Source organism: Cicer arietinum, chromosome 5, assembly GCF_000331145.2.
Source record: "Cicer arietinum cultivar CDC Frontier isolate Library 1 chromosome 5, Cicar.CDCFrontier_v2.0, whole genome shotgun sequence".
Lineage (NCBI taxonomy): Eukaryota > Viridiplantae > Streptophyta > Magnoliopsida > Fabales > Fabaceae > Cicer > Cicer arietinum.
In genome coordinates this window covers 53,653,836-53,679,852 of record NC_021164.2, presented here as the reverse complement: position 1 = coordinate 53,679,852, position 26,017 = coordinate 53,653,836, and the positions used below count along the sequence as shown (strand labels likewise).

General features: G+C 28.5%; 3 protein-coding genes across 3 annotated transcripts in view; 1 reads left to right on the top strand and 2 right to left on the bottom strand.

Moving 5' to 3' along the window:
* The first annotated feature begins 6,324 nt into the window (after positions 1-6,324).
* Positions 6,325-10,712, top strand: LOC101496751 (nudix hydrolase 10-like). The gene is made up of 9 exons (XM_073368285.1): positions 6,325-6,596; positions 6,723-6,919; positions 7,564-7,629; positions 7,937-8,074; positions 8,172-8,249; positions 8,465-8,515; positions 8,627-8,661; positions 9,299-9,407; positions 10,227-10,712. The coding sequence occupies exons 1-9, from the start codon at positions 6,578-6,580 to the stop codon at positions 10,419-10,421; spliced, it is 888 nt and encodes a 295-aa protein (XP_073224386.1). The 5' UTR covers positions 6,325-6,577; the 3' UTR covers positions 10,422-10,712.
* Positions 10,713-14,223: 3,511 nt separating this feature from the next.
* On the bottom strand, positions 14,224-15,981 carry LOC101502229 (fasciclin-like arabinogalactan protein 1). Its single transcript, XM_004516057.4, has 2 exons — positions 15,477-15,981; positions 14,224-15,402 (listed from the first exon to the last, which is right to left on the bottom strand). Exons 1-2 carry the CDS (start codon positions 15,841-15,843, stop codon positions 14,522-14,524), a joined length of 1,248 nt encoding a protein of 415 aa, XP_004516114.2. The 5' UTR covers positions 15,844-15,981; the 3' UTR covers positions 14,224-14,521.
* A 9,382-nt stretch (positions 15,982-25,363) lies between these two features.
* LOC101497059 (4-coumarate--CoA ligase-like 1) overlaps positions 25,364-26,017 on the bottom strand; it is a 3,137-nt gene continuing 2,483 nt past the window's right edge. Inside the window, exons 6-7 of the mRNA XM_004516041.3 lie at positions 25,959-26,017; positions 25,364-25,799 (exon numbers count right to left, since the gene is read on the bottom strand). Of these exons, the coding sequence (XP_004516098.1) occupies positions 25,544-25,799; positions 25,959-26,017 (315 nt within the window). The 3' untranslated portion in view covers positions 25,364-25,543. The remainder of the gene's footprint in view (positions 25,800-25,958) is intronic.

Sequence of the window (26,017 nt, the reverse complement as noted above, 5' to 3'; positions counted from 1 at the left end):
GCGCGTCTATCACATCATATTTGCCTCCCTTTAAAAAATTGTATGCTTTTATCCATGATTATTCTTCTTTGAAAGTCTTTAGATCTACTTGTTTTGTTCTTCGTCCACAAGTTGAACACAATAAGTTGTATTTTTGTTCTACCATGTGTGCTTTTCTTTGTTATGGGGATGGCCAAAAGAGTTATCATTGTTAAGATCCTCATGCAAGAAAACTTTATGTTTCTCGTTATGTTGTTTTTCTTAAGCACATCTCATTTTACTCTCTTTCCTCACATTCTCACATTACTAATAGCTCTAAACAAACTCATATTGATTTATTTGATTCTAATGGTAATGCTTCAAGTGATTGTAATGTTGAGAATTGAAAGACAAATACTACTACTCCACATAATGACATCTCTCTTGTCCTCCCGACTGTCTAATCATCTCATGCAATTATGGATCCTTCGTCTCCACCTTCACCTTCTCGTTACCTCTCTCATCATCATAAGTCTACTCAATTACCTGATTTTATCTATCATACTTACTCAACATCGTTTGTCGGAACCCTCTTCTTATATAGATGTTATTCTTGATCCTCTTTGGCAACATACTATGACAAAAGAACTCTCTACATTGCACAAAATAAATACTTGGTAATTAGTACATCCTTCCCCTAGAAAGCGAGTTGTTAGGTCTCATTCGGTATACAAGATCAAAATTAAATATGATGGGTCAATTGAGCGCTACAAATCACGTCTTGTTGCTTAGGTATTCTCTCAACAATATGGTATAGATTATAAAGAAACTTTTGCTTATGTAGCCAAGATGACCACTGTTCGTACTTTTACTGTAGCTGCATCTCTTCATCAGTGGCATATTTTTCAAATGGATGTCAAAAATGTCTTTCTAAATGGTGAGCTTTATGAAGAAGTCTGTATGATCCCTCCACAAGGTGTTTCTCATAATTATGGGGAAACATGTAAGTTAAAAAAGGTTTATGTGGTCTTAAACAAGTTTCTCGAACTTGGTTTGAGAAAATTCTCTCTATGATGACATCTCTTGGTTTCTGCTCTAGTGAACATGATTTTATGTTGTTTATCTAGTTCATCGCTTATGATCGCATTATACTTTCCTTGTATGTTGAGGATATGATTATTACAAGTAATGATGTTAGTAGAATCAATGAGTTAAAATTATAGTTAGTCAAACACTTTGAGATGGAGGACTTAAACATTATTTGTTATTTCTTGAGGATTGAAGTTACCTACTCTCCTAGAGGCAACATTCTTGAACAAACTCGTCATTCTGATACTAGAGCAACAAATACTTCTCATGAGTTGAATGTGAAATGTTTCCTCTAATGGTGTCCTTTTACCGAATCCCACTTTGTACCATACTTTGGTTGGCAACCTAGTGTATCTTACAATTACAAGACCTAATATTGCTTATGATGTTCATGTTGTCTCTCTCACTACAGTACATTGGGTGGTCGTTCTTCGCATTCTTCGTTATCTTCAGGCAACTCAATTTCAGAGCTTTCTCTTTTCAATGCCATCATCATTGACGTTACATGTTTATTCTAATGCTAATTGGGACGGTGACTCCAACAAACGTAAGTTCACCATATGATTTTTTTATCTTTCTTGGAGACTTTCTTATTTCTTGGAAGAATAAGAAACATGACATTATCTCTTGCTTTTTTTTATAAAAGTTGAATATTGTGTTACGGCATCCAATACTGCTGAAATAATGTGGTTGTGTTGACTTTTGTCTGATATAGGTATCTTTTTTTTTTAGCCAACGCTGATGCACTGTGATAACAAGAGTGAGATTTGAATTGCTAATAACCCGATCTTTCATGAACTCACCAAGCACATTGAGATTGATTGTCATCTTAGTCATCATCATCTTCAACATGGAACCATTACTCTACTATTTGTCTCCTTCTTACAGATTATTGATTTGTTCTCAAAGATGCATTCCATTAAAGGTTTTCCATTTTTGGTTGACAAACTCTTGAGGTCCATGTTAATGCAGAGTTTAAGGGGATATGCTAGATAATATTGTTATTGTAAGTTAGTAATAAGAGTATTTTAGACTTGTCTATTCTCTAGTATACATATCTATTGTAACACTAATACATTAAGTTTTGTTCATTTATTTATGAAACTCTAGTCAATGGATCTTTTTGCTCTCCGTTTCTCTTCTATGTTTATGTTAGATTAAACATCTCTCATACTCCATCATTTTCATCACCATTGAAGACTGTTGGAATTAGTTTTATGAGATTTAGTGTTGAATGAAGGAGAACTACAAATCCTCTCACAGTCACCATTTCTGCAATATTCTGAGATATAATTTTGACTCCATCATCATTTCATTTAAGTAATGTTTATGAGTTAATGTGTTTTTGGTTTGTTTAACATTTATTTATTCAAGCTATTTTACTATTATTTTTTAATCTAAATCTAATTACTTTAGGTTTAAAGTTTAGTCTTTGAATTTGGAAAAAGGAAAAGATGGAAATACTTGTATAATAGGATTAAGTCAAAATGTACGGAAATGTACGAAAATATGGTTGACAATAAATGACTAGGAATATTATTTAAGCCCATAGAATAATAGAGGTTAAAACTGAAGCATAACCGAATGTGATCTTGAATCTAGGAATTATATTATTGCACTTGTAAATCATGATAATTGTGTTGGAAAACTCTCAATGTAACTTTGTTCATAATGTTATATCACGTTGTAACATTTTAATATCCATTAATTGAAATTAGAATGGATTTGTATCCTTACCTCATGTCCATAATATGATTTTTAACACATTACTAAAATATGTTTTTTTATTTAATTTTTATAAAAAACAAGTCAATTATTTGAAAAAGTGTTGCAATTAATAACATACTTAATTATCGTGGAAACGATATTATATTATACTACGTGTCATGATTATGATTATATATAGTTGCACACTTGCATTTATACTCTTCAATTACATTAAATTTATCTTATGTTGTTTCGTTAAAAATATATTGCACAAATAATCTCATTCTATACTTCTAAATATTATTTTTATTTTAATATTTATATACATTCTTACTTTATGTTTATGCCTATAATACAATTGTTGTGTGCAAATTTAAAAAACATTTTTATGCATTTGGATTAAATTTATTCGATAAATTATGATGATATATTTATTACACAAAACATTTTTTTAATTTTCACTTTATATTAATGTTGCTTTAAATTAAAGTTTTAACATTAAATAATAATTTAATGTTAAATATAGTTCATTCTCACTTAATGTGTGGTAAATATATCATCACATTAAAATAAATAATTATTTTAATTACTAGTTTTAACATTTATAATGACTATACATTAATGTTGTTATAAATTAAAGTTTTGTTAATTTTTTAAATTTTATTGATATTTAGCAACAACAAATAAATTCATAAGAGAATAGTGAAAAAAAAATATAATTCTTAGAAGCAAGAGTTATATATCCACAATTTCTCATTTAATGTTAGTCACAATAATAATTCATTCTACGATTAAATTTTAATTTTAAACCCAGAAAGAAAATGCTCTAATCATAAACTTAAAATGATCTTTATAAATGTATAAAATTGAAATTCTATTCAAATATATGGGTATAAGCCAAAGCATACATTAATACAATCTATATAAACTTAGAAACCTCTTAAAAATAAGCCAGCAAGATATGAATGTAAAAAGAGTCACTTTGAGTCCAAAAAATTCACTTCAAATGCATGTATCAATTAGCAAAAATAGCTAATAGTATATCTTCATAGTGTTTCTCCTAAATATTTTGTTTCATCACTTAAACAATGGTTTTAGCAAATATAATTAATTTTTAGACTCCATCAATTAGCTATGGATTGTTGATCTCCATCGATTTTCATCACCACTGCTACAAAAGAGTATTGCAGTTGTAAAAATCTAAAAATCCAACAATGCTATTAGTTTGAATGAAAATAATTAGAATATAAAGTAGTAAGAGAATTTAAGGTAAAAAGCTAATTTACTTATAAGGTTTCAAAAACATATAAAGTAGTAAGAGAAAAAAAAATGATATCAGATAAGTATAGATTACAGTTTGTAAGCTAAATTATGATTTCTATCTTCAGTACACTTTTGGATTGATCAACTAAGACAATTTTTTAACATAAGATTCAAGTTTTTACTTGAAGAAAAAGTATTCAATATTTATTTTTTAGGATCTATATATATATAATATTATTATACTACATATGTAAATACTATAACCATAAAATATTTTATTATAGTATTTTATGATTATACTATAACCATAAAATATTTTATGGTTATACACTTATTCAATTTTTTTTTGTGGATGTGCTTTTATATTGATTTTTACTTATATATTTAGTAGTTCCAAATAAATCATATATTATACATCAAAACAATATTGGATCTTTTACTAGGATAAGTAAACATCAATTTTTTTATAAATATAAAATAAATCAAGATTTTAATACATCACTCTTGAAAATATTTCAACGATAATAGAAGTTTCAAAAAAAATTAATAATACTAATTATGAGTTATAAAAATTATAAATATATAGAATAGATAGATAGATGGATACTCTCTGAACATGACAATGGAACGGAGCATGAACGGATTTTGTCTCTTGCATTTGACTAGTTGGAGAAAATTCACATTCGCTGCTGTTTTTTATTGAGTCTAAAATTTAAGTCTTCGTCTCCACCCATGATGTGCAGAAGTGAGTGGATATGAACATCCAAACTCGTCTTCGCCTCTGAATTTAATTTCGAAACAATTTACACACCTAACCAATCAAAGCATCATTTTATGCCCAAATCAAAACAAGTTCAAATGGGTACCCGCAAATACCAATTATTTTGTGATCCCTAATACTCATATAAACAAGAGAAGGATTATTGATGTTTCTATTAATGGAGCATACCTTATCCATTAGATTTATTTTCATTCATTTTCCCTTGCTTCAAACTTAGGCAAGTTTTGCCACCACAAAGTTTGACGTAGTGGGGATGGTGAGTTACCAATTTATTGACTTGGTGGTGGTTCATTACTCACAAACAATTTCATGATAACGTTATAGAGTTTCACACATTTTTATCACTTTCACCGTCTTTCGTTATAATAAATTTTTATTAAAAAAAGTTTTTAGGTCAAAATTTGGAACCTTACAATGTATAAACTAATTATCATCAGTTTGAAGATAAAAAAAAAAATTATCTTTAAATATAACTTCTCTTTTAATTTATTAGATGAATTTATTATTATTTTTCAAATATAATTTTAATTAATACAGTTAATTTATCTTGAAATATGAAAAAAAATCAATATTCAATACATGTACATACAAAAAAACAATTTAATCATATTTCTATATAAAATAAACACATTAATTATTCTACCGATTTTTCTTAATAAAAGTGAAATATGGAAGTAAATAGTTAAATTTTTAATACGAATGGAGTATACTATAAATATAACAAGCATATAATACAAATCACATCATGAATTGATTCAAAGGGTCAAAGGAGTATTCAAAAAGTTTGAAATTTTTGCACATATTTTTCGAAAAATATGTACGTAAGGGATGACAAGTTCAGAAGCATGTAGACAAAGAGGTAAACTTGTTCATACTGGTATAAGGATCAGTTATTCACCACTTGACCATCCAACCAACCATGACATTAACCTATGACGTGTATGAAGCATATCAGACACTTCTAAAATAAGACGCATTGCAATGTTAGACATGTGTATGTATCTAACATCGTACAACACCTCAGACGTATTGCAGTGTTAGACGTGTGAGGTATCATATAAATGTTATACAAGTGTCGGACACTGACGCATGTCTAACATTGTGCAGTACGTTTTATTATAGAAGTTTCAATGCTTATAGGCTAAAAATAACCCAAAATCCAAATGAGTGATCACTCTGCAAATGTGGGCGGCTAATGAATGATTAAATGAAGGAATTAAGGATAGTGATGTTACATAGTTAAGCAAGAGTTGCAGTGGAAATACGTCACTACGCACTCATAGCACTGGCTATGCCAAAATGAGTATTTGTTGCTATAAAAATGCAACTTTGTGTTGTGCCTTTCAGTTCTTTCAACTTCCACTTGTCAGTGCTCTTTGTAACTTCTCTATCACCCCTTTTATTATCTTTAAATCCTCAAGTTTCCAGTTAATTCTTCATTGCTTTCTGAGAGTTTGTTTTTCCAAGGTAAATATTGTATGTTTTTCCTTTTGACACTCTTGTTCTGTTTCTTGTTAACTATGGAACTTGTTTTTCTTAGCTATACTTTGGTTACCATATCTTTTTTGGTTATTCAATTAGTGAAAGTATCTACAGCATAAATGCTGTGGAAATTGTATTTTGCTATAACAATTGCAAAGCATGCAAATGTTGTCCTAGTTTTTAGACGGTCTAGATTTTGAGTTCGGTATTTTAGTTTGTTTTATAAAATCAAAATATGCCTTGAAATTTAGACTATTTGACCTCGATTCAATAACCACCAATGCGCTGACCGCATGAATGATTTTGCCTATTCCAAGTAATTTGAATTCCTTTTCTTGTACTATCCTTTCTATTTCTCTTTTTTTCTAAACTTATTTCATAACTCATGAGAAGTGTAAGGAAATCTTTTTCAAATGGGTTGATTTTGTGATTGAATATGCAGTGGAGGCTATGTCAGTGGCAGCTAGTCCAGCAGCCTCTTTAGGGGATCATTTATGTGAAAATGGATTTGAATGTGTTGAAATTCTCCCTGCCACCAATGATGCACATGGAGGAGTCATTGTCTACTTGAAGGATCCTATGGACCCTCAAGTTTTTGCTTCTTTGCTTAAATCTTCACTTTTACAATGGAAGAAACAGGTACCTCTAAAATGCTACTCATTGCATATCAGTGTGTGAAACAACATCCTCATTTATGTTAAGAGGCCAAGCCACTTGAAACAACCACTTTTGATTTAAAAAATATGTTTACTTAATAAATAAAATCTTCTAAACTAAATAGTTTATTATATTATTAATTATGTTAAAAATTTATTTATTGTTACATTTTAGTTCAATTGGAAAAATATATGGATTTTGAGTTTTTATGACATCAATAAAGAAAGAGTTTTTAGTCTTTTGTCCATGATTTAAATTTAAACTGAGCTACTATTATTATATCTTTTATAATTTAAAGGATATATAAAATAATTTTGATAGACAAATCAAAATTTTATTTAATTGTATGTTTTAAAAATCATAGATGATTTTGTCAAAATATAATTATAAATGATGTGATATGTACGTTAAGAATCTTATATAAACAATAAAATTTTAATTTTTTTTTTGTAAGATCTCATTTTTATATTATTATTTCATATTAAAAAGTCTTATTTTTGTACTCAAGAAAAGTTATTTTTAAAAGTCACTTTAGGAATTGGCCCTCACTACTTATTGATTTGTGTGATATCACTGTACAATTGGAAATTTGGTGTATATATATATATATAATAGCTGCATTGCAGGGAAAAGATGGAGTCTGGATCAAGTTACCTATTGAGCTTGTTAATCTTGTCGAAATTGCAGTTAAGGTACTTTTGCCATATTCTCTTTCAAAGTTTCGTTGCAAGAGAATCTAGAATAACTTATTATATGTTCGTAAATTTAGATTTATTGTAGTTAACTGCAACGTAGTCGGCACATCTAGACTGTCCGATTAAGATTGAATAATCCAAATTTTAAGTTCGAATTTAAAATCTAAACCGTTCAATCTTTTAATTGAAAGGTCCCAATATGTCGTGGCCAGTCCACTATTTCCCACTTATTTTCGCATTTTATACAACTTATATAAGTACTTATTGAAAGTATTTTGTGACAATTATACATGGTGTGTGGCAGGAGGGTTTCTGTTACCATCATGCTGAGCCAAACTATGTAATGTTAGTTTACTGGATTCCTAAAACAGGCTGCACAATCCCTCCAAATGCTTCTCATCGTGTAACTGTTGCTGCCATTGTCTTGAATGATAACAAAGAGGTGTAATTAATTATGTTTCATGCTTGCTTTCTAGATTGTACTAATTATTTTCCCTCTATTTTTTTCATTTATTTATATATTCTTTTTTGTTTTGTAGATGCTTGTAGTCAAGGAAAAAAGAGGTAGATTCCATGGAATTGGTGTTTGGAAGCTACCTACTGGAGTAGTTGATGCAGTATGCACATTTTCAAACACATATTGATTACATCTCATTTTCGAAAAATAATAATTTTTTATTTTAGATTTTTTGTACTGTCAATCAATTATAACTTTTAAATAATTAAATCATTTGATTTTAGTCGATCATAACTACTTTTAAAGTCACAACTGCGTAAATTTTTCTACTTTTGAAGTACAATTTGATTATAAACTTGGTTTTTGTACCTACAGGGTGAGGATATTTTTGAAGCAGCTGTTAGAGAAGTAAAAGAAGAGACAGGAGTGAGTATCTTAATACAATTAATGTTGTATCCTAATGTGATATCTCTAATGCAAGTATTATTGTATTGATGATAATAACTTCTATTTTGGTTTGTATGTTTTTTAAATCAGGTTGATACACAATTTGTGGAGATACTAGGATTCAGGTATGTATATTTTAATGAGACATTAGAAGGACCTTTTCTGAAATTTTAGCCTACATGTTTTCTTCATGTGGTCTACATTGGAAACTGAATTAACACCTCTCAGTCTCTTCTTACTTTCTCATTTTTATCAGTATAATAATATAATAATATGTTAGATGAATTGAAAATTAGGCCACATAAATGGTGTCAGATTGTGCATTATACTAGTGATATGTGTGTTTACTTAATTTGCACATCCCTCACATGTGGTTTGCATTAAATAATTACTTTGCCCTGTTTCAAAAATCTATCATAAACATTAAAATAAATTTAAAATAAAATAAGAATAAAAGGACTGCAGAACTTGTTCTAAAGATTTTTTAATATGATTTTGGTTGTCTAAGGTGATGCATGTGTATGTTGATGAGTTTTGGTTCCATAGGGATATAATGGTCTAATAACCTATTATGCTAAGGAAAAATTGAGGCATGTTGAAAATTCTACACTTGCATTATCTAATCATTTGTTTGGAATTATTAAAAAAGCATTTGTTTGGAATCTAACATCTAATTAATAATAAGCTTAAGTTCTTTATGAGTACTTGAGAAATAAACATCTTTAAGTTTTAATTTGACATTTTCATGTTTTTTATTTTCAGTCAAGCACACAATTCATTTTTTGGAAAATCAGATCTATCTTTTCTTTGTATGTTGCATCCACTTTCTTTTGACATCAAAAGGCAAGAATTGGAAATTGAAGCAGTTCAGGTACATTCATCTTCTTCCTATCTCTATGATCATTTCGGTCCAAAACATGAACCTGACAATGCATGTTGAGAATAATAATTCAATTAGTTTATTAGAATTGAATAATGATGCTTAACATGAGCTTAGAGATACTATATTAGAAATAACAAAATCATAGAGCTGAAGATGAATTTCATATTCAAAATAAGCTTGAGAGTTTGGAAGAGGAAAAAATCCTAAGAATTCATATTGATAACTAACTAACATAGAGCAACTAACTAAATAACTAACTCTAACAACCTAATCAAATCATTATTCAATTCTAACAAACTAATTGAATCACTATTTTTAACAATGCATGTCAACCTTATCATGTCAACACACTTGCTTACAACCTACGGAAAATATTGAAGTTGTATTTTAGTTCTACAATTTCAAGTTTTTAGATTGTATTTAGTACTTAGATTTTCTATAGTAACATGATCAAAGTCGTTTGATCTTTAATTAGACATTTTTTATTTCAACTTTGCAAAACATATCCAAAACACAAAATTGTAACCTATAAAGACAAAAATGTCTAATGTGCATCGAAGGACATATTTTTTTTCTTTCTTTTTATAATACTTGTTAGAGATGTCGTATCAGTGTCGTACGTGTGTCGAACACAGCGACGCGTCTTATTTTAAAAGGTGTCTGTATTTCATAGATTGTAACACAAATATCTAAAAGATTGGAGTATATAGATCTCTTACCTCTAACTATAACTTTGTATTTCTTTGCATATATGACAAACTGTGTTCTCATAATTTCTTTTGGTATGCTTTGTCTTTTCTCATGAAGTGGATGCCGTTTGAAGAATATGCAGTTCAACCTTTTAATCAGAAGCATGAGCCCTTCAAGTATATAACTGAATTATGCATGGCAAAGATAGAAAAAGGCTACACTGGATTCTGTCCAAGGCCAGTCTCATCATTTTTTTCTAAAGATTTGAGTTGCATATACTTGAATAGCAAAGACTTTGACAAATCTTGTTGAGTTCATTCGTGTTTGGTTGGTTTCACGATGAAATTGACAAAGTCACGGTGAATTACTATGATTTTGCAAAAGCTATAAAGTGTAGCTTCTACATAATCATGGTAGTTCATCATAATTTTGTCAATTCCACTGTGTAATCATACACGCACATAGTTTTCTATTATAGTTGGTTTTCCATTATAGTTGATTTTGATTGACATTTATTTCTTCTAAAATGTTTGTTGCATGTCAAATTCTATCCTTATATTATAATTCATTCCTATATGAAATTTAGTAATTCACCACGGTTAACTTTTATGTAAAATTCTAAGAATATATAGAGAGAAAAAATTTGATGTGCAAAGATTCATAGAATATAGAAATAGTTAAAGTGAAAAGGCAACTTAGAAACATTTTAACAATTTGTATGCATTGAGAGTCATACAAATTGATTGAGATTTATTTGGTGTTTTACTATGATCTGTAACTTTTGCAAACTTGCACTCGTTAAGTGTAATTTTATCAATTCTTTTACAAAATCAAACATACACTTAATTTAATGGCATCCAAACGATTAGTCAATTGTAGAAGATTCAAATCCAAAGCAAAAAATATATTTTGATAGAAAATAAAATATTTCCAACAAAGCTTTTTCTATTTATAGCCCTTTCATTATTACTGTCCAATTTTGCTATTGAAACACCCCTACCACCCCTTAAAGGCCATGATAAGTGTCCTCTAGTTGTCCAGCTCTTACTCTTATGCCAATTTTAGATTCACCAATGATGCTTTTTTCTTCCTTTATTTTTCTCTTCATAAGTCTAGATTAAGTTATGATCACATTCAATTGGATACCATATGTAATACTAAAATATTATCAGGTTTTTTAACACATAAAAGTGAGAGTATATATCTAAATTAATTTTTAAAATTATAGTACTATATCAATTTAGTCTTTTAAATTATCGAGATGAATATTTAAAATTAAATAAATGATATCAAAGATACATTTGAAAATAAAATCGACACATATAAATAGACTTTATTAGTATTTAGCAATTTTAAATATCATTTATAAAATTAATAGTGTGAGAAATTATTAGTTTGATGCAGCCTAGCAATTTCGAAGATCAACTAGGATATTTACTTTGTAAATAATTATGTTTAATATTCAACATAGTGGTGCAGCTACATGTCATATAAGATTTTTTTTTTCTTTGGCAGTTTCTTACTCTTCAAATTCAACATAACCATTAAATTCAATTATTTTTTTAAATTCTTTAGTTTTTAGGAGTGGGTTCCAGTAATTAGAGTTCACCTAAAAGTCTAATAAAAAATTATTTAAACTAAAATTCGAATTCTAGTTCTTCTGAATGTTGAACCTTAACTGTAATTCGTTAACTATTTGAATTCAATTACTTGATTAAATTCAATTATCCTCTTAATATTGAAAGTTTAATTTCATACAAATTTTCACATAAAATTCTCCTGATGAATCTAATTAGCAAAATGGGAAAATATAGTACTATATGGCTAGAAGCACACATGAAGATGTCCTATATATATGGCATGTGTTTCTCAAACATCCAAAATGGCCCTCATTCCTTGCCCAACCAAAAGCATGTGAGGTGAAAAAACTTAACCCTTTATAGTTGAAGCCGGAGAGTAGGGTACTATACACTTCTGGGACAAGGAGAGAAGAAATAAACAAGCATCATTGTAGATCTTGAGCTAACCCACCAAATGCTTTTATTGTATAGACAGAATGGACCACAGGAAATATTGAAATAGTGGAAAATTTCACTTTCCATTTGAAACAAGCTAATTCCAACAGTGGAATTTTCTTTTTCTTTTTACCTCCTACTAAGTGAGTCGTAGAGTACTTTTAAAAGTCAATTGAACTTATAGGAACTATAACAACAATAAATGATATTATTTGAAGTATAAGTTAAAGAAACTTATGATATTTATGATTGAGAGAATGACTCGATTAATATTAATTTGATAAAAATATGAAGAAAAAAATGAATGTGCAACTCAAAATTAAACTTGTCGAATTGACAACAATCAATAACTATTTCGGTTTAAAGACGAGGAAATACATTAACTTAAATTTCTAAGAAGTATAGTTGATTGTCCTTTTAGTTTCGAGTGATTTTACAGCACTGGTTTATGGTGGACAGTAGAATTTGCCTTCATGGAAATTATATATATGTTTGTCACAATTTTGGCCATCTATGATTTTGATCGCTTCATTTTCAGAACCATGATTTTGATCCCTTAATTTTTAAAATGAATTGATTTGTTTTCTCTACATATGCATTTGCGATTGAATTTTGATGACAAGACAAGTAAAATGCTTATGTGAAAAATTTAGACAATAGCTTCTTGCAATGTGAAGTTTTTTTTCTTCTTCAAAACACAATAATATTAACAAAACCTAATCTTAGCACAAGTTATGCCAAGAGGAGGTGAAAAGTACAAACTATTACACCACATCAAGAAGGGACCAACACATTGTTTGAATTTGAGATATTGCATGTCTTTTCCCCTTCTGCTAGGGTTTCTTCTCAACATTGTATGAGTTTTTTTGGAGTCCTCTTCTCTCTTCTCTCCCTCCCTTTCCTTCCACCTTCCCCTAACCTATTGTGCTACATTTGGAACCACCAAACCTTTTATCGACCTTCAACCACCAACATTCACGATCATGGTTCCATCTCAGGTGGACCGCCCCTACCTAATTCGTCGCCTCAAACTCCACTGCTATTGCTATTCACCCACTTGCAAAGACGAACCTCAAGCGTCCACCTCCAAAAGCCACCAGCGACCAAGTGGATGGGTATCTTCATGGTTGTTTGATTTGAAACCTATTGTCTTACATTGTGGCTTTATGTTTATGTTGTTTTGCTTGGTTTGTGTGTGTTTTGATGTTAGTTTTAGCTGGTTTCAAATTTTCCCTCCATGTCTTTGATGAATAGTCTATGTAACACTTGACTTTTTGAAATTGCATTGCCACCAACTTCAAAATTCTTGTAGTAACACAAAGACTTTCAATTATGCGGTTGATTTGATCATTTATGATACCACTTATAGTCGATTTAAACATTTACAAAACATAAATAATTCATATTTGAATATAATAAAGAACGTAGATTTATCATTCTCTTTGACATTGATTGTCTGAAAGATATTAGTTTAATCGTTATAATTAAAATTTTGAATTGATTATGCCCTATTGGTTCCTTATTACTTGTGTTTTTCTCTATAGCAATTTAATGAAATCTCCTTTGTTGGAAAGAGAAAAAAAACCACCCCGACCTCCTGCAATGTGAAGTTGCAAGAGCAACTTGGTTCTCTTCCCCTCTTGGTGCACACCCTCCCACAAGGAACAAACAATGGGAAACAGCAATCCAACTTCTCCCAAATGCATAAATTCAAAATTATATGCAATAAATTGGAAACTAGAAGAACTTCGAACCTCAAGCTGAACCAAACAGAATTTAAAGCAGTACTCGGTAATGATCAAGACAAGACTAGCACGGTGAAACCGTGAAAGGTCCAACCTTTGTCCTTGTCGACGACATAAAACATTATTGTACACATCAGTTTCAACTTTCAAATTTACAATAAAATCTTATAAAAATGCTGTTAATAGCTTTGACTTTATGGTGTGAGTCATTAGCATGATTTCATGTTTTCATCGTAACAAAGCATGCAATTATTGAAAGATAAAAAATTTAAGCACCGCAAATTCAAGGTACTCCTGTTAATGACATTGACTAAAAGTATTAACCATAGGATTCATTTAAAAAAACATTAACCATAAGATAAGATCATTGAAGTTGAAGAATAGGTAAACAAATGTTTACATTAACATTCACAACCGCGTTAACATCATTTTCCGCAATCTCGCCACTAAAATTACAACATTATCAAATAGAATAGAATAGAATAAAAATAAAAATTCACACCTGCTCTGCTTCAATTCAACCCAAAGGAAAACAAAAGGAACGTAACAACTAACAAATTCCCTTTATTTCCTTACTAAACAAAAATAAATCTAAAAAAAAATTAAAAATTAAATTAAAAAACAACATATCGTAACTTGTGTTGTACAGATATCAAAGCATTAGAAACCCGAAAACTAAAGACAAAACCGTAACAACGATACCGTCAAACCTAACGGCGCCGTCACTGTCATCGCCAGTGTCATCAGCTGCATCTTCCGGTGATTCAGCCGGTGAATCAGCCGGCTCTGGCGCATCAGCCACCTTCTTCTTCTTCTTCTTCTTATGCGCCTCAGGAGCGTCAGCAGCAGGCGCCGGCGCCGGAGCCGGAGAAGGACTCGGAGCTTTACCCTTAAACAACTCCTCCGGAAGAAGAACCTTATTAATAGCATAGATCGCAAGCGGAACATCATCAATGATCGTATCGGTTACCTTCGCCGTTACAGCTTTCGTCTTCAACGTGATCTGGTCACCATCATTTTGAACAGAGAAATCGTACTTCTCAGCACCATCAGTAGCAAGCGTATTCATAAGTCCATTGTTTGATTTCAGCATCGCAATCGTTTGATAAACCGGAACGCCGTGAAATTCGAGAAGCGCAAGTTTACCAGCGGCGGTTAGGTTTTTGAATTTGGGAAGGAAAGCTTTGAAAGCATTGTCGACGGGACAGAAAACGGTTAATCCACCGTCAATGTTATCGGTAAAAGTGCTATAAGCTTCATGAAAAGCAGAAAGCGTGTCACCGAAGATTTTACAACCGTGTACGGACATAATAGCTGTGAGGTTTTGTTGGCTAGGTGCGGGTGTAGGAGCTTCTGCTGCAGGCGAGGGAAGAATTTGACTAATCTGAATAACTGAAATGTTGTAAGGTATTTCTTCAACGGATTTAACATACAAAGCGGGTAGAGCACCGTTGTTATCTTCCGCTCCAAATCCGACTTTCCCACCGCGAAGATCGGTAATGTTAACAAATCCCGATGAACCAGGTGCAGAGCCTGTTGTTAGATAAATAAATTAGTTTTATAATATTTTTTTAAATAGAAAATGTAATCAATTTTTTAACTAATACCTGTGGCCTGGTACAATGTGGCGGCGAGTGCGGTTCCGTTTGTGATTTGGTGAAGCTTTTTGGCTCCGAAGTAGTCGAGGAGGACATGGAGGGAGAGGATGTTTTTTATGGTGGAGATCGACGGGTGTTTCGCGAGGAGATTGGTCATGGCGGAGTTGTCGACGGCGCAGACGGTGATTGTTGTACGCGTATTGATTTCTAGAGCGAGGTGTGTTAGGGTTAGATAGTGGTTGAAGGTGGAGAATTCGGGGTGTTTTTCGAGAATGCGTGTGATGTTCTGTGCATTGGAGGTTGAGAATATGGCGGAGATGAAGAGTAGAGCCGCCGTGAAGGCGGCTAGAGTTGGTGGTCGGAGCAGGTGCTGCATTGTGGAAGAGTGGAAGAAGAATGAGATCTGTGGAAGGAGAAGTGGAGAGTGGAGTGTGAAGACTGAAGAGAGGGAGAGAAAGTGAGACAGAAGATGTAGTAATAACAGTGTTAAATATAATGGTCCTTGGGATTGGAGATTATTACGAACTATGCCACCAAGACAAATGTATCTTTTTTCTTTTGAATATTATCAGTGTATTATATATATTGTATTACTATTTTTATTTTTTTAATTGTGTATATGTCTATAACAAACATTTTGTAAAAATAATTAGTTATTTTAGTTGTTGAATGTTTCTTTATTCAATTTGTCAAAATAATAAAAGTATACTCAAACGTGTTTTAAGGTTGACTGTTATTTGCTGTCAAAAAACAAAGATGGGTTGTTATGTTATCTATTCTTAGAAAATCATAATCTAATTATTTAAAATTAATTTTTGAATATTTAAAAGTTGTTTTATTTTATATATCTTATTAAAAGATTACTTCTTTTTCGATAAGTATCAAAATATTTTTTCTAAGAAAATGAAAATACTTTCTTTTTTTTGAAAAACTTTTGAAAATAACTTCTTATTCCAAGTGATTTTTAATTATTTTAAATTTTAAAAAAATAATAGATATACAAAAAAAATTAAAATGATTAATTTTTAAAAAATATGTAATAAACATAGTCAGAACAACGTTTTTTTTATAATTTTGATAAATTGATGTGCTGTAATATTTAGAAACGAAAATGAAATTTTGATGTTGATATTATTGGTGTTTTTGAAAGAAAGAAAAAAAGGGAAAGAATCTGAATTCTGAAAGGGCGAAAGATGAGAAGTTGAGTAAAGAATGAAGGCGTTAGGAGCATAACACGTGACTTGAGCTGCGTCTCTTTCTTGTATCTTTGGAGAAAGAATAAAAATACAACTAATTGACTGATTACTTACGTGTTTTCTTAGTCTTGGGTAAGAAAAAAAATTCCTTTTTTTTTTAATTTCCAAAAAAATAATATCTTTTCCCAAACAGCAGTTTACAGTTTATGGTGTTAAAGAATAAGAATGTAAATGTAAATAAATGCTGCTACCTTCTGGCAATTGGCATATTACATCTATACTTATCCAGTTTGATAAGTTAGGAAAATTTATTTAAAAAATATTATTTGAAATCTTCTATTTAATAGAAGAAATTATTAATTGAACTCCATCAAATATACATTTAAGTACATTTTTTTCATACTATTTTTTTTAATATGGGGAATATAACAATTAAAAAGAAACTTTGTGATAAATTTATAATTTTTTTTAAACAGATATTATCTCTAGAAAGTAGGACCATAAAGGACAGCAAATAACTTTTAATCTTACAAAAGAAAATTATTATGCACAATATTAATAAAAAGAGAAATTATTTATTGTGTTGTGCAAAATTCATAACAAAATGATTATGTGCGTTGATTTTAATGTTAAAATTAATTTTATTTATTCAAATATCCTTATAAATTGTAATAAGTAAACAATTTTGATAAGTTGAGATGTAATAAATAAAAATATATTAATAAAGAAAAAAAAGTAATTAATATTATATTAATATTATAAAAAGAAAAGTAATTTAAAATAGAGAAAAAATTAAAATTATTTAAAATATAGAAAAATGACAACTCTAAAAATATGTCCAAAAAAATGACAACTCTAAAATTATTTAAAAATATGTCCAAAAAAATAAAAAATTTATCCAAAAAAATGACAAGTCTAATAAATATGTCGAAAAAAAGTTAATAAATTTGTCCAAAAATTCTTGCAAAAAATATTAGCAAAATATTTTGTTTTAGTAATAATACTCTCTTTGATCTCATTGAGAAATAAAAAAAACACTTGTTAATAATTTAAATATAAAAATATTTTTAAAAAAATATATGAAAATTTGAATATTCAATTTTTTTTAAATCAAAATTTAATCTTATCATTATAAATTATTTATTTATTAATTAATAAGTTCTCCAACAAAAATAAATATTAATTAAATATATTTGACTACTACTAATATGTTTCTTAAATAATGTGAAAATTATTTTTTATTATTATTTTGAGAAAATTAAATGTAATTAACTAAAATAATGAGTGATTCAATTGACATTTTAGATATATTAAAAAAATGTATAAATTAAAAAGAGAGAGTATAATATTTTTATTAAGTATTGGTGCATTCGCCATTACTATTAATAAAAAATGAAAAATATTAAATTTGAAGTTGAGTAAAAAAAATCAGTACATTTTGTACAATTGAAAAATAATAATTAATGATATATTCTAAATTGAAAATAATCATTTTATTCTAAAATGATTTTTACTTACAGATCGATCCCTAATAATTATGCAAGACATAGAATTATGGACACTTCTTACAAAGAATGACTGAGTTTATAATAAAATTTATTTAGTAAAGCACCATAAATAATAAAGTAGCTAATAGAGTAGTTAGGTTGGTTAGATATAATAAATAAGCCTATAATAAAAGAAAAAATAATTAATATTTTATTAATAATTTTAAATAAAAAATAATATGAGACAAATAAAACCTCTATTCTATAATGAATGACTAATTTACAAAAATTTGTCTAGAAAAAAATATTTACTTAATTTTCAATATAATCTTAATTTAATTGTAAAATATATTTAATTATTAATATTGTAGGCATGACTCTCAATTCATTATCTTTTATTTTAAATTTATAATAACGATATATACATCAATAGTTGATAAGATAATTTAATTTATCTTTATATCATTTATTTATTTATATATACATAATATATGCGATAAATAATTTTTATTAATAAACAGATTTTATGGATACTAATGCTTGTTTTTCTATATATTTTTTGTGTTGTTAAATTCAAAATAGACTAGTGGTATTAGTAATTGGTATTCCCTAAAAAAATAAAAATTGACATGATAAAGCTATAATTGAGAAAAGAAAATTAGTTAATTATAAAAGAGCAGAGGGAGTATCTTTCCAATAAATCAAGAAAATTAAATAACTAATCAATTTTCTTAAGATGTAAGATTTTTTTATAAAAAGAGGAAACAATAATAAAATCTAAAGAACAACACAAGGGAAATTACATCCCTCTATAATCATAAACTAAAAGCAAACTCAAGCTAGGAGGAGGAGAAGACAACTCCACCAAACCAAAATATCTCGCCACAACTCTAAAAGTACTAAATTTCAAACTTAATATAAATGAATCCAGACACCTACTCCCCCATTTCAAATCTTCAGTTGTTTTTATCAATTTTTTAATTATTTTAAAATAATAGATATTTTAGAAATCCAAAATAAAAACAACATTATGTCCTAGTTATACTTTTAGATATAGTTGAGATAATTTTATTTATAAAATTCTAAAAGTAAAATATTTATATTCTTTACAAGGAAAAGTGAGAATTAAATAAAGTATTTTTTATAGAACTATAATGTCACCGACTACTATTATAAGAAACAAAAATTACTTTTACATGCATTAAAAAATATAATTAATTTTCTTGATTTTATATTGAACACAAATTAAATTTACGAAATCGTCTTTTATTAATATCAAACACTTAACTATTAAAATTAAATAAAATGTATTTTTCATTTATGATAGTAAGTAGAGAGAGTATTAATTAAATAGTTAATTAATTTGCACTCCTATGTAAAAACAATAAACTCCAAGATAAATATGGAAGAGAGGAATTATAACAAAGATTATATCCCAAGCAAGCGCGGAATCGCATAACCACACGCTGTAATATATGCATTTATGTAATATAGCAAAGCACATCACCTAAGATCTTAAGCTCCGAATCAATAAATATAATCACCGCTGTAAAGTAAAAAGTATACACATTTTGATGTTGTTCTAAAAAGGGAGAAATGATTTGGCACGTGCACCTTTCTAGTTAAAAGTCTAATCGTGACCGTCAAAGATATGCATCGTGGATTTCTGACCAAAGAATAATTTGGTCAGTTACTACTGAATATCTGCCGTTGATGATGGGATGGCGTTGAATGTAAATAATGTAAGTGGAAGGGGTAATCTATAGACTCGAGACAGTAGTCCTAGAGAATGTAAGAGATGCCACATGGACGGTGGATGATGAGGGGACGTCACGTCTCTAGAACATGTACCACCGACAACCTGTTCTACTCATTTTTGTGTCTTCATTTTCCTTTCATGGTTTAGTTGCAAATACTATTCCCCTACTCTACAAGTTGAATAAAAATAATATTAATATTTTATTTATATCTTAATATTTTATTTATACCTGTATAAAGTATTTGTTGTATTTGATGGATTTTTAAATATTAATGGATATTTATAAATATATTATTTTTTAAATAAATAAAAATTCTAGATAAATTATTATTTTTGTTTTATTTCTATATCTTAATTATATTTTTATTAAATAAATTAGTCATTTCTGTTAATTAATGAAAAAAACAAAAGTTTTTCATATTATTCATATCATTTATCTCCAAACTCATAAACCATGAAATGTTCTTCTTCCATAATATTTTATCAAACTTTCAAATCTATAATATTTCATGTTCATAACTTACAAATTCAAATCATAATTTTTTTTAAACTCAAAAAAGTAAAAAATAAAAATCCCCTAAGTCATTCTTGTTGTTCTCATAGTTATAGATGCAAGCTCAAAAACATACTCTAAATGTTCTTAGTCCTTGAATTTTATCAGAATTGGAATTCCTTCATTTTGTCACAACTTCAAACATTTACAATTCAAAATAGAAACACAAGAAATCATTTGTTGTAAAACTCTAACATTTCTCTTCAGCACAGCACTTTCACAAAATCTAAATAAAATAAAAATTCACTTTTGCATTTCCACAACAGCATTGCCTCAATATATAACTTGTCATCAGGATTCCCAATCTAAACTAATTTTCCAAATAACCTAGTTATTTTCTTCTTGTTTTAACATAGAGAAAATCACCAAATTGTCCCATGAAATTGAAAGACATCGAGCAATATAGTCTCTCTGTTAGTTTATTTCGTTAATGATGTTAATATGGACATTAACGGCTTACGTGGTGAACCAATTGTTATTCAACTCATTATCACGTAACAAATGGACTAATTTCCCCGATTTTAGAAATAAGAGAGACTAATTTGCTCGATTTTGAAAACAAAATTGAAACTCAATTTTTAAAAAGCATTGAAACTTTATCATCATTGCAAGAGTAGCATATTCATCTATATAATACATTTTTGTTCTTCTTCCATGATTTTATATCTTCTTCTTCTAATAACCTTCATTTATGTAATTAATTCTTCTTCCTATTTCGTGATTTTTAAATCGTAGAAAATAAAAGAATCAAAAGCAACTTATTCTTCTTTCTCCATGGGTGAAAGCTTGAGCTCGATGATTTTCAAATATCATTGTGAAAGAAAAGTTGTTGTTAAAGTTGATGCAGCTAAAAAATACATTAGAAGACAATTATTTTCATTTGCTAAAGATAATTTCTCCATTTTTGTTTTTCCTTTTCTCCCATTTTTGTTTCCCTCTTTTTCCCAATTTTCTTTTTCATTTTTTTAATGTAATCTCAAAGTTTGTTCATTGATTTATCCAATTACTCTAATTTTCTCCCTCAAACTGAGACGCAAGAGGGACAACACCATATCGAAATACCACTTTCACAATCTGAACCCACTCATGAAAATCAAATATTGTCCCAAAAGGTACATGTTCAAGGAGATACATTATGAACTAGAAGAAGCGAATGATAACTCAAGAACTGTATTGCAATTTTTAATATGACTATATAGACTAAATTACTAATAAGTGAGCAATTTTAAAGACTGATTTGTCTATATTGATTCGGATTTTTGTAGGTTAAAACATATGGACTTAAAGAACCAGTTATATACCCTTATGGATTTTGTATAAAACCACCACCCATTAGGAGACTTCCTCCACCTATTAGAGCACCACTACCCATGGTAGGACTAGATCTTGGACAACCAACCATCAGAGTGTCATTTTCTAAGTCTAGTTTAAGAACAAAAGAACCAAATGTAATGTATTTCATTCTTAATCTAAGGATGCAACCTCCAATTACAGGGTAGTAAACATATGAGTGAACATTTGAAGAATGAAGCGGTTGAAAAATAAAACATTTCAAATTATTTTTTGTTGTCTTGTTTATATTTTTCTATATTTTGAATTATATAATTGACAATTATTACTTATTAAACTATTTTTTAGAACCATTTAGATGAATGTATTTGACACATATTTGGATGATGGTATGATATATTTTGGATGATGTAATTGACACTTATTTAGAGTTAAATGAACTTCATTAATGCTTTTTGGTATTTAGTTTATTTTGAAAAGGAATGTCTCAAGAGTTAATTTGTTTGTAATTGTAATAATTTGAGGACTTATTTGCTTATAAGTTATAAATTTTATATATCAAATTGAATACTTTATATTTTTCAACAACAATGTTACATAAATGTGTTTAAACTAATGCCTTCCATAACAATGGTTCAAAATACAAAATATAAACATTATTGTCAAAATATATTTCAATATTTTGACTTCATTCCCTAATGATTCAATTTTGTCCATTATTATTTATTTCCAAACATCAACAACTCCATTGTCTTTAGTTGAGGGTTTTATTACCGAACTGTCACCCTTGTCCAACAACTTTTTCTTCCACGCATCTTGATTTATTTCTCCATTAAGCAAACCTAGTTACTTTACCCTTATCAATCCATATAAAGATGTTGTAGTTATGTATAGCAATTGAAAATAAATTAGAGAAACTGGAGAAGGGACATGAAAAAAATTATCTTCCAAAGTTCTTTTTAGTTGCAAAACTCTAACAACAACATTTCTTTCACAATAATATTTGAGAATCATCGAGTTCAAGACTTCACTGATGGAGGAAGAGGGATAAGTAGTTTTTAATTCTTTCATTTTCTACGATTTGAACACCATAAAAGAGGAAAAGTAATGTATTATATAAATTAAAATTCTTTGAAGAAGAAGATATGAAATCATGGAAGAAGAAAAAAAAAATGAATTATATAGATGGATATTTTACTATTGCAATGATGATATAGTTTCAATATTTTTCAAAAAATTGAGTTTCAATTTGTTTTCAAAATTTTACAAATTAGCCTCTTGTATTTACAAAATTAGACAAATTAGTTCATCTCTTACGTGACAATAAGTTGGCTAACAGCTGGACTCTCCACGTAAGCAGTTAACGTCTATTAACGGAACAAACTAATGGAAAAATGATATTACTCGACGTCCTTCAATTTTAGGATGTTATTTGCCTGTTTCCAAATTTTATTGGGTAAATGTCTATTCCCTACAATTGCAGGGGGCCATTTTGTTATTTACTCCTTTAATATATCTCAGTTTGTAACCACTCCCAATACATTTGTTGATATTGAATCCAAGCAAGATTGAGTTAACATAGTTGATTCAACGAATTTAGCACTTCTTGACACTGTTTGTGAATCTAGTCTAACAAATCTTGATCATTATCATGTTCGTACTCTTATTTTATTTGTTAATTGGCAAGGGGATTCTAAACAAGAAGAATGAGTTTGAGGATATCTCATTTTTGTGAATTTTTAAGGTTATGAGTTTGATGAATTATATGGGTTTTTAGATTGAAGAAAATCATAAATTTATGGATTTGAAGGATGAAGAAGATGAAAGATATGACAACATTTAATATTGTTTGACATAAGTTAATGGAAATGGCCAACTTAACAAACAAAAATATAATTAAGAGGTCAAAATGGAATGAAAAATTAATTAAAAACTAAAGTAAAATTAAAAAATAAGTTAATATACAAAAATTATTATTTTTATTGCATTTTGTAGATTTTCTCCTTATTTTATGAACACAAAAAATAATAACACATAAAAATATTAACACATAAATAAAATGTATAACAAAATTTCATTATAAAAATTACTAATACATAAACAAAAAGTGTTACAACTTTTCAATTTTATTAGCTTTCTATCGATACAGATATTTGCAGGTACATATATCAATACATTTGTCTCCGTATCTATTAACTAACATGTAGTCAAAATATCTATTTATTTTATCTTCGTTACCATTAAACTATATGCCTCGTACACATCAAATATTTTTTCGTAAATATTTGCAAGTACAATTTTTCTGTCATCCCTAGAGTCAAAATGACTCATGAATGTGTTTTGCTTTACATTTTAACTTAGAATTTAGATTCGTTGCATTTGAGTGCAATGCACTTTGAGACTACAACTAACTTCGGACAATCTGACTCCCTCTATTTTTGGTCAAATCTGGTATTTGAATCAATTCCATTTTATTATTTTGAATTTGATAAAATACCTATTTTTATTAAACTCAAACTCATCCAACTCAATGATTAGTGAGTGGATTTGAGTTGGATTATTAGGCATATGAGACATAATTTTTTTAATTTTTAAATTTAAGTATATATATATATATATATATATATATATATATATATATATACTCTTTTGTTTTGTATATAAAAAAATATTGAGTCAACAAAAATTAATGTATTTGATTCTAAATTTAAATCATTTACTTTTAATATTTGAGAGTGGAAGGAGTATATGATTTTCTTATTCGTGAATTTTAAAATTTTAACACTTGAATTTAACGTTTTTTATTTTAGTCTATAAATTAAAAGAATTGTTGTTTTTAATTTTTTACGTTAACTTATTGGACCACATGATGTGATTTTATTAGTGATGTGAAACTCTGAAAGCAATATTTTTTTTTAATTTGCAGAGACGAGATTCAAATAAAAAAGTTATGAAAATTAAATAAAAAAACACTATAATTACGTGGAGTAAAATTATATTTAAATAATAATATTATTTAATTTTTGACTAGTGGTTTGAAATTGAATGTATATAAAACGCGAGATGCATAGATGACTTTGTATTGGTTTGCAATTTGGTAGAGGGACGCAACAAATGTAATTTTGAAGTTGTTGAATGAACCTTCACCGAAAAAATTGAAAAAGACCATTGATAACTGTAATCCAATTAAGGGAATTAATTTAATTTATATCGTCGTTGTAAAAAAAAAAAGTGTAATGTCAATCAATTACAAATGATAAATTTTTAATAATAATTGACTTTTATCGTAATTATTTTTAAAGTCATTCACATAATTGATTTTGATTTGTTGATTAAATAAAAAAAATTACATTGTTAATATATAAAAATTAAAAATTATACTCTTTAAAAAATATATATGCAACAATTCCATAGATTGTCCATTTTCTATGAGACTCATTCTTGACAATGCCACAAAAGATTATCATATATGTTTGTTCACTAACTTCAAATGGTAACTTATGTTAATTGCACCTAAAGTCATATTCTAAACTAGAATAATGGCTTTGTTTGATAGGTGCTAGACAACTTCATTTGAATCACAATAGTTTGACAGAATATAACATAAAATATAATGACAAATCAAACATACCAACATATAATTATCAAATTTTATTCTCAAACACTAATTTCAACATATGCTAAAATAACATGATGTCAAATTAGCCATCACTTAACAACATTACAATACCAATGAACTAGACGGTGACATATGAAACCTCAATTAAAGCATATTATATAATTGTTTTTTACTAATTTGAAGATGTGTTGGATTTTGTTAGGGAATTTTCCTTCATTTTTTCCACCATCTTTTCTTTGATAAGCCTTCTCATTATTTTACCAGAAGGTGATTTTGGTATAGCTTCCACAAAGTGAACCACTCTCACTTTCTTATAATGAGCAGCATTGGAAGCAACATAGTTCATAATGTCTTGTTCACTCTCTTTTGCACCTATGCTTAAAACAACACTTGCTGCTGGGATTTCCCCTGCCTCTTCGTTCGGTAACCTAAACAACGTTGCACAAAAACAACATAAAGGAAAATGTTAATTGTCACGAAACATTTTTATCACAAAAGCTATGTATTTTAATGTAATTGGTTTGAATTTTCAACTCAGACATAATGTGTATGATGTCGAACATAGAAAATGATGATTGATTGCTTACGGTACAACAGCTGCATCTTCGACCGACGAATGAGACAACAGAATAGCTTCTAATTCAGC

Excerpts from the sequence above, each read along its gene's own strand:
- LOC101496751 (XM_073368285.1), top strand. Across the intron at positions 6,920-7,563 it reads TTTTACAATGGAAGAAACAG|GGAAAAGATGGAGTCTGGAT; the intron begins GTACCTCTAAAA and ends GCTGCATTGCAG. Across the intron at positions 7,630-7,936 it reads TTGTCGAAATTGCAGTTAAG|GAGGGTTTCTGTTACCATCA; the intron begins GTACTTTTGCCA and ends GGTGTGTGGCAG.
- LOC101502229 (XM_004516057.4), bottom strand. The coding sequence starts at position 15,843 with ATGCAGCACCTGCTCCGACCACCAACTCTAGCCGCCTTCACGGCGGCT. Across the intron at positions 15,403-15,476 it reads CACATTGTACCAGGCCACAG|GCTCTGCACCTGGTTCATCG; the intron begins GTATTAGTTAAA and ends ATCTAACAACAG.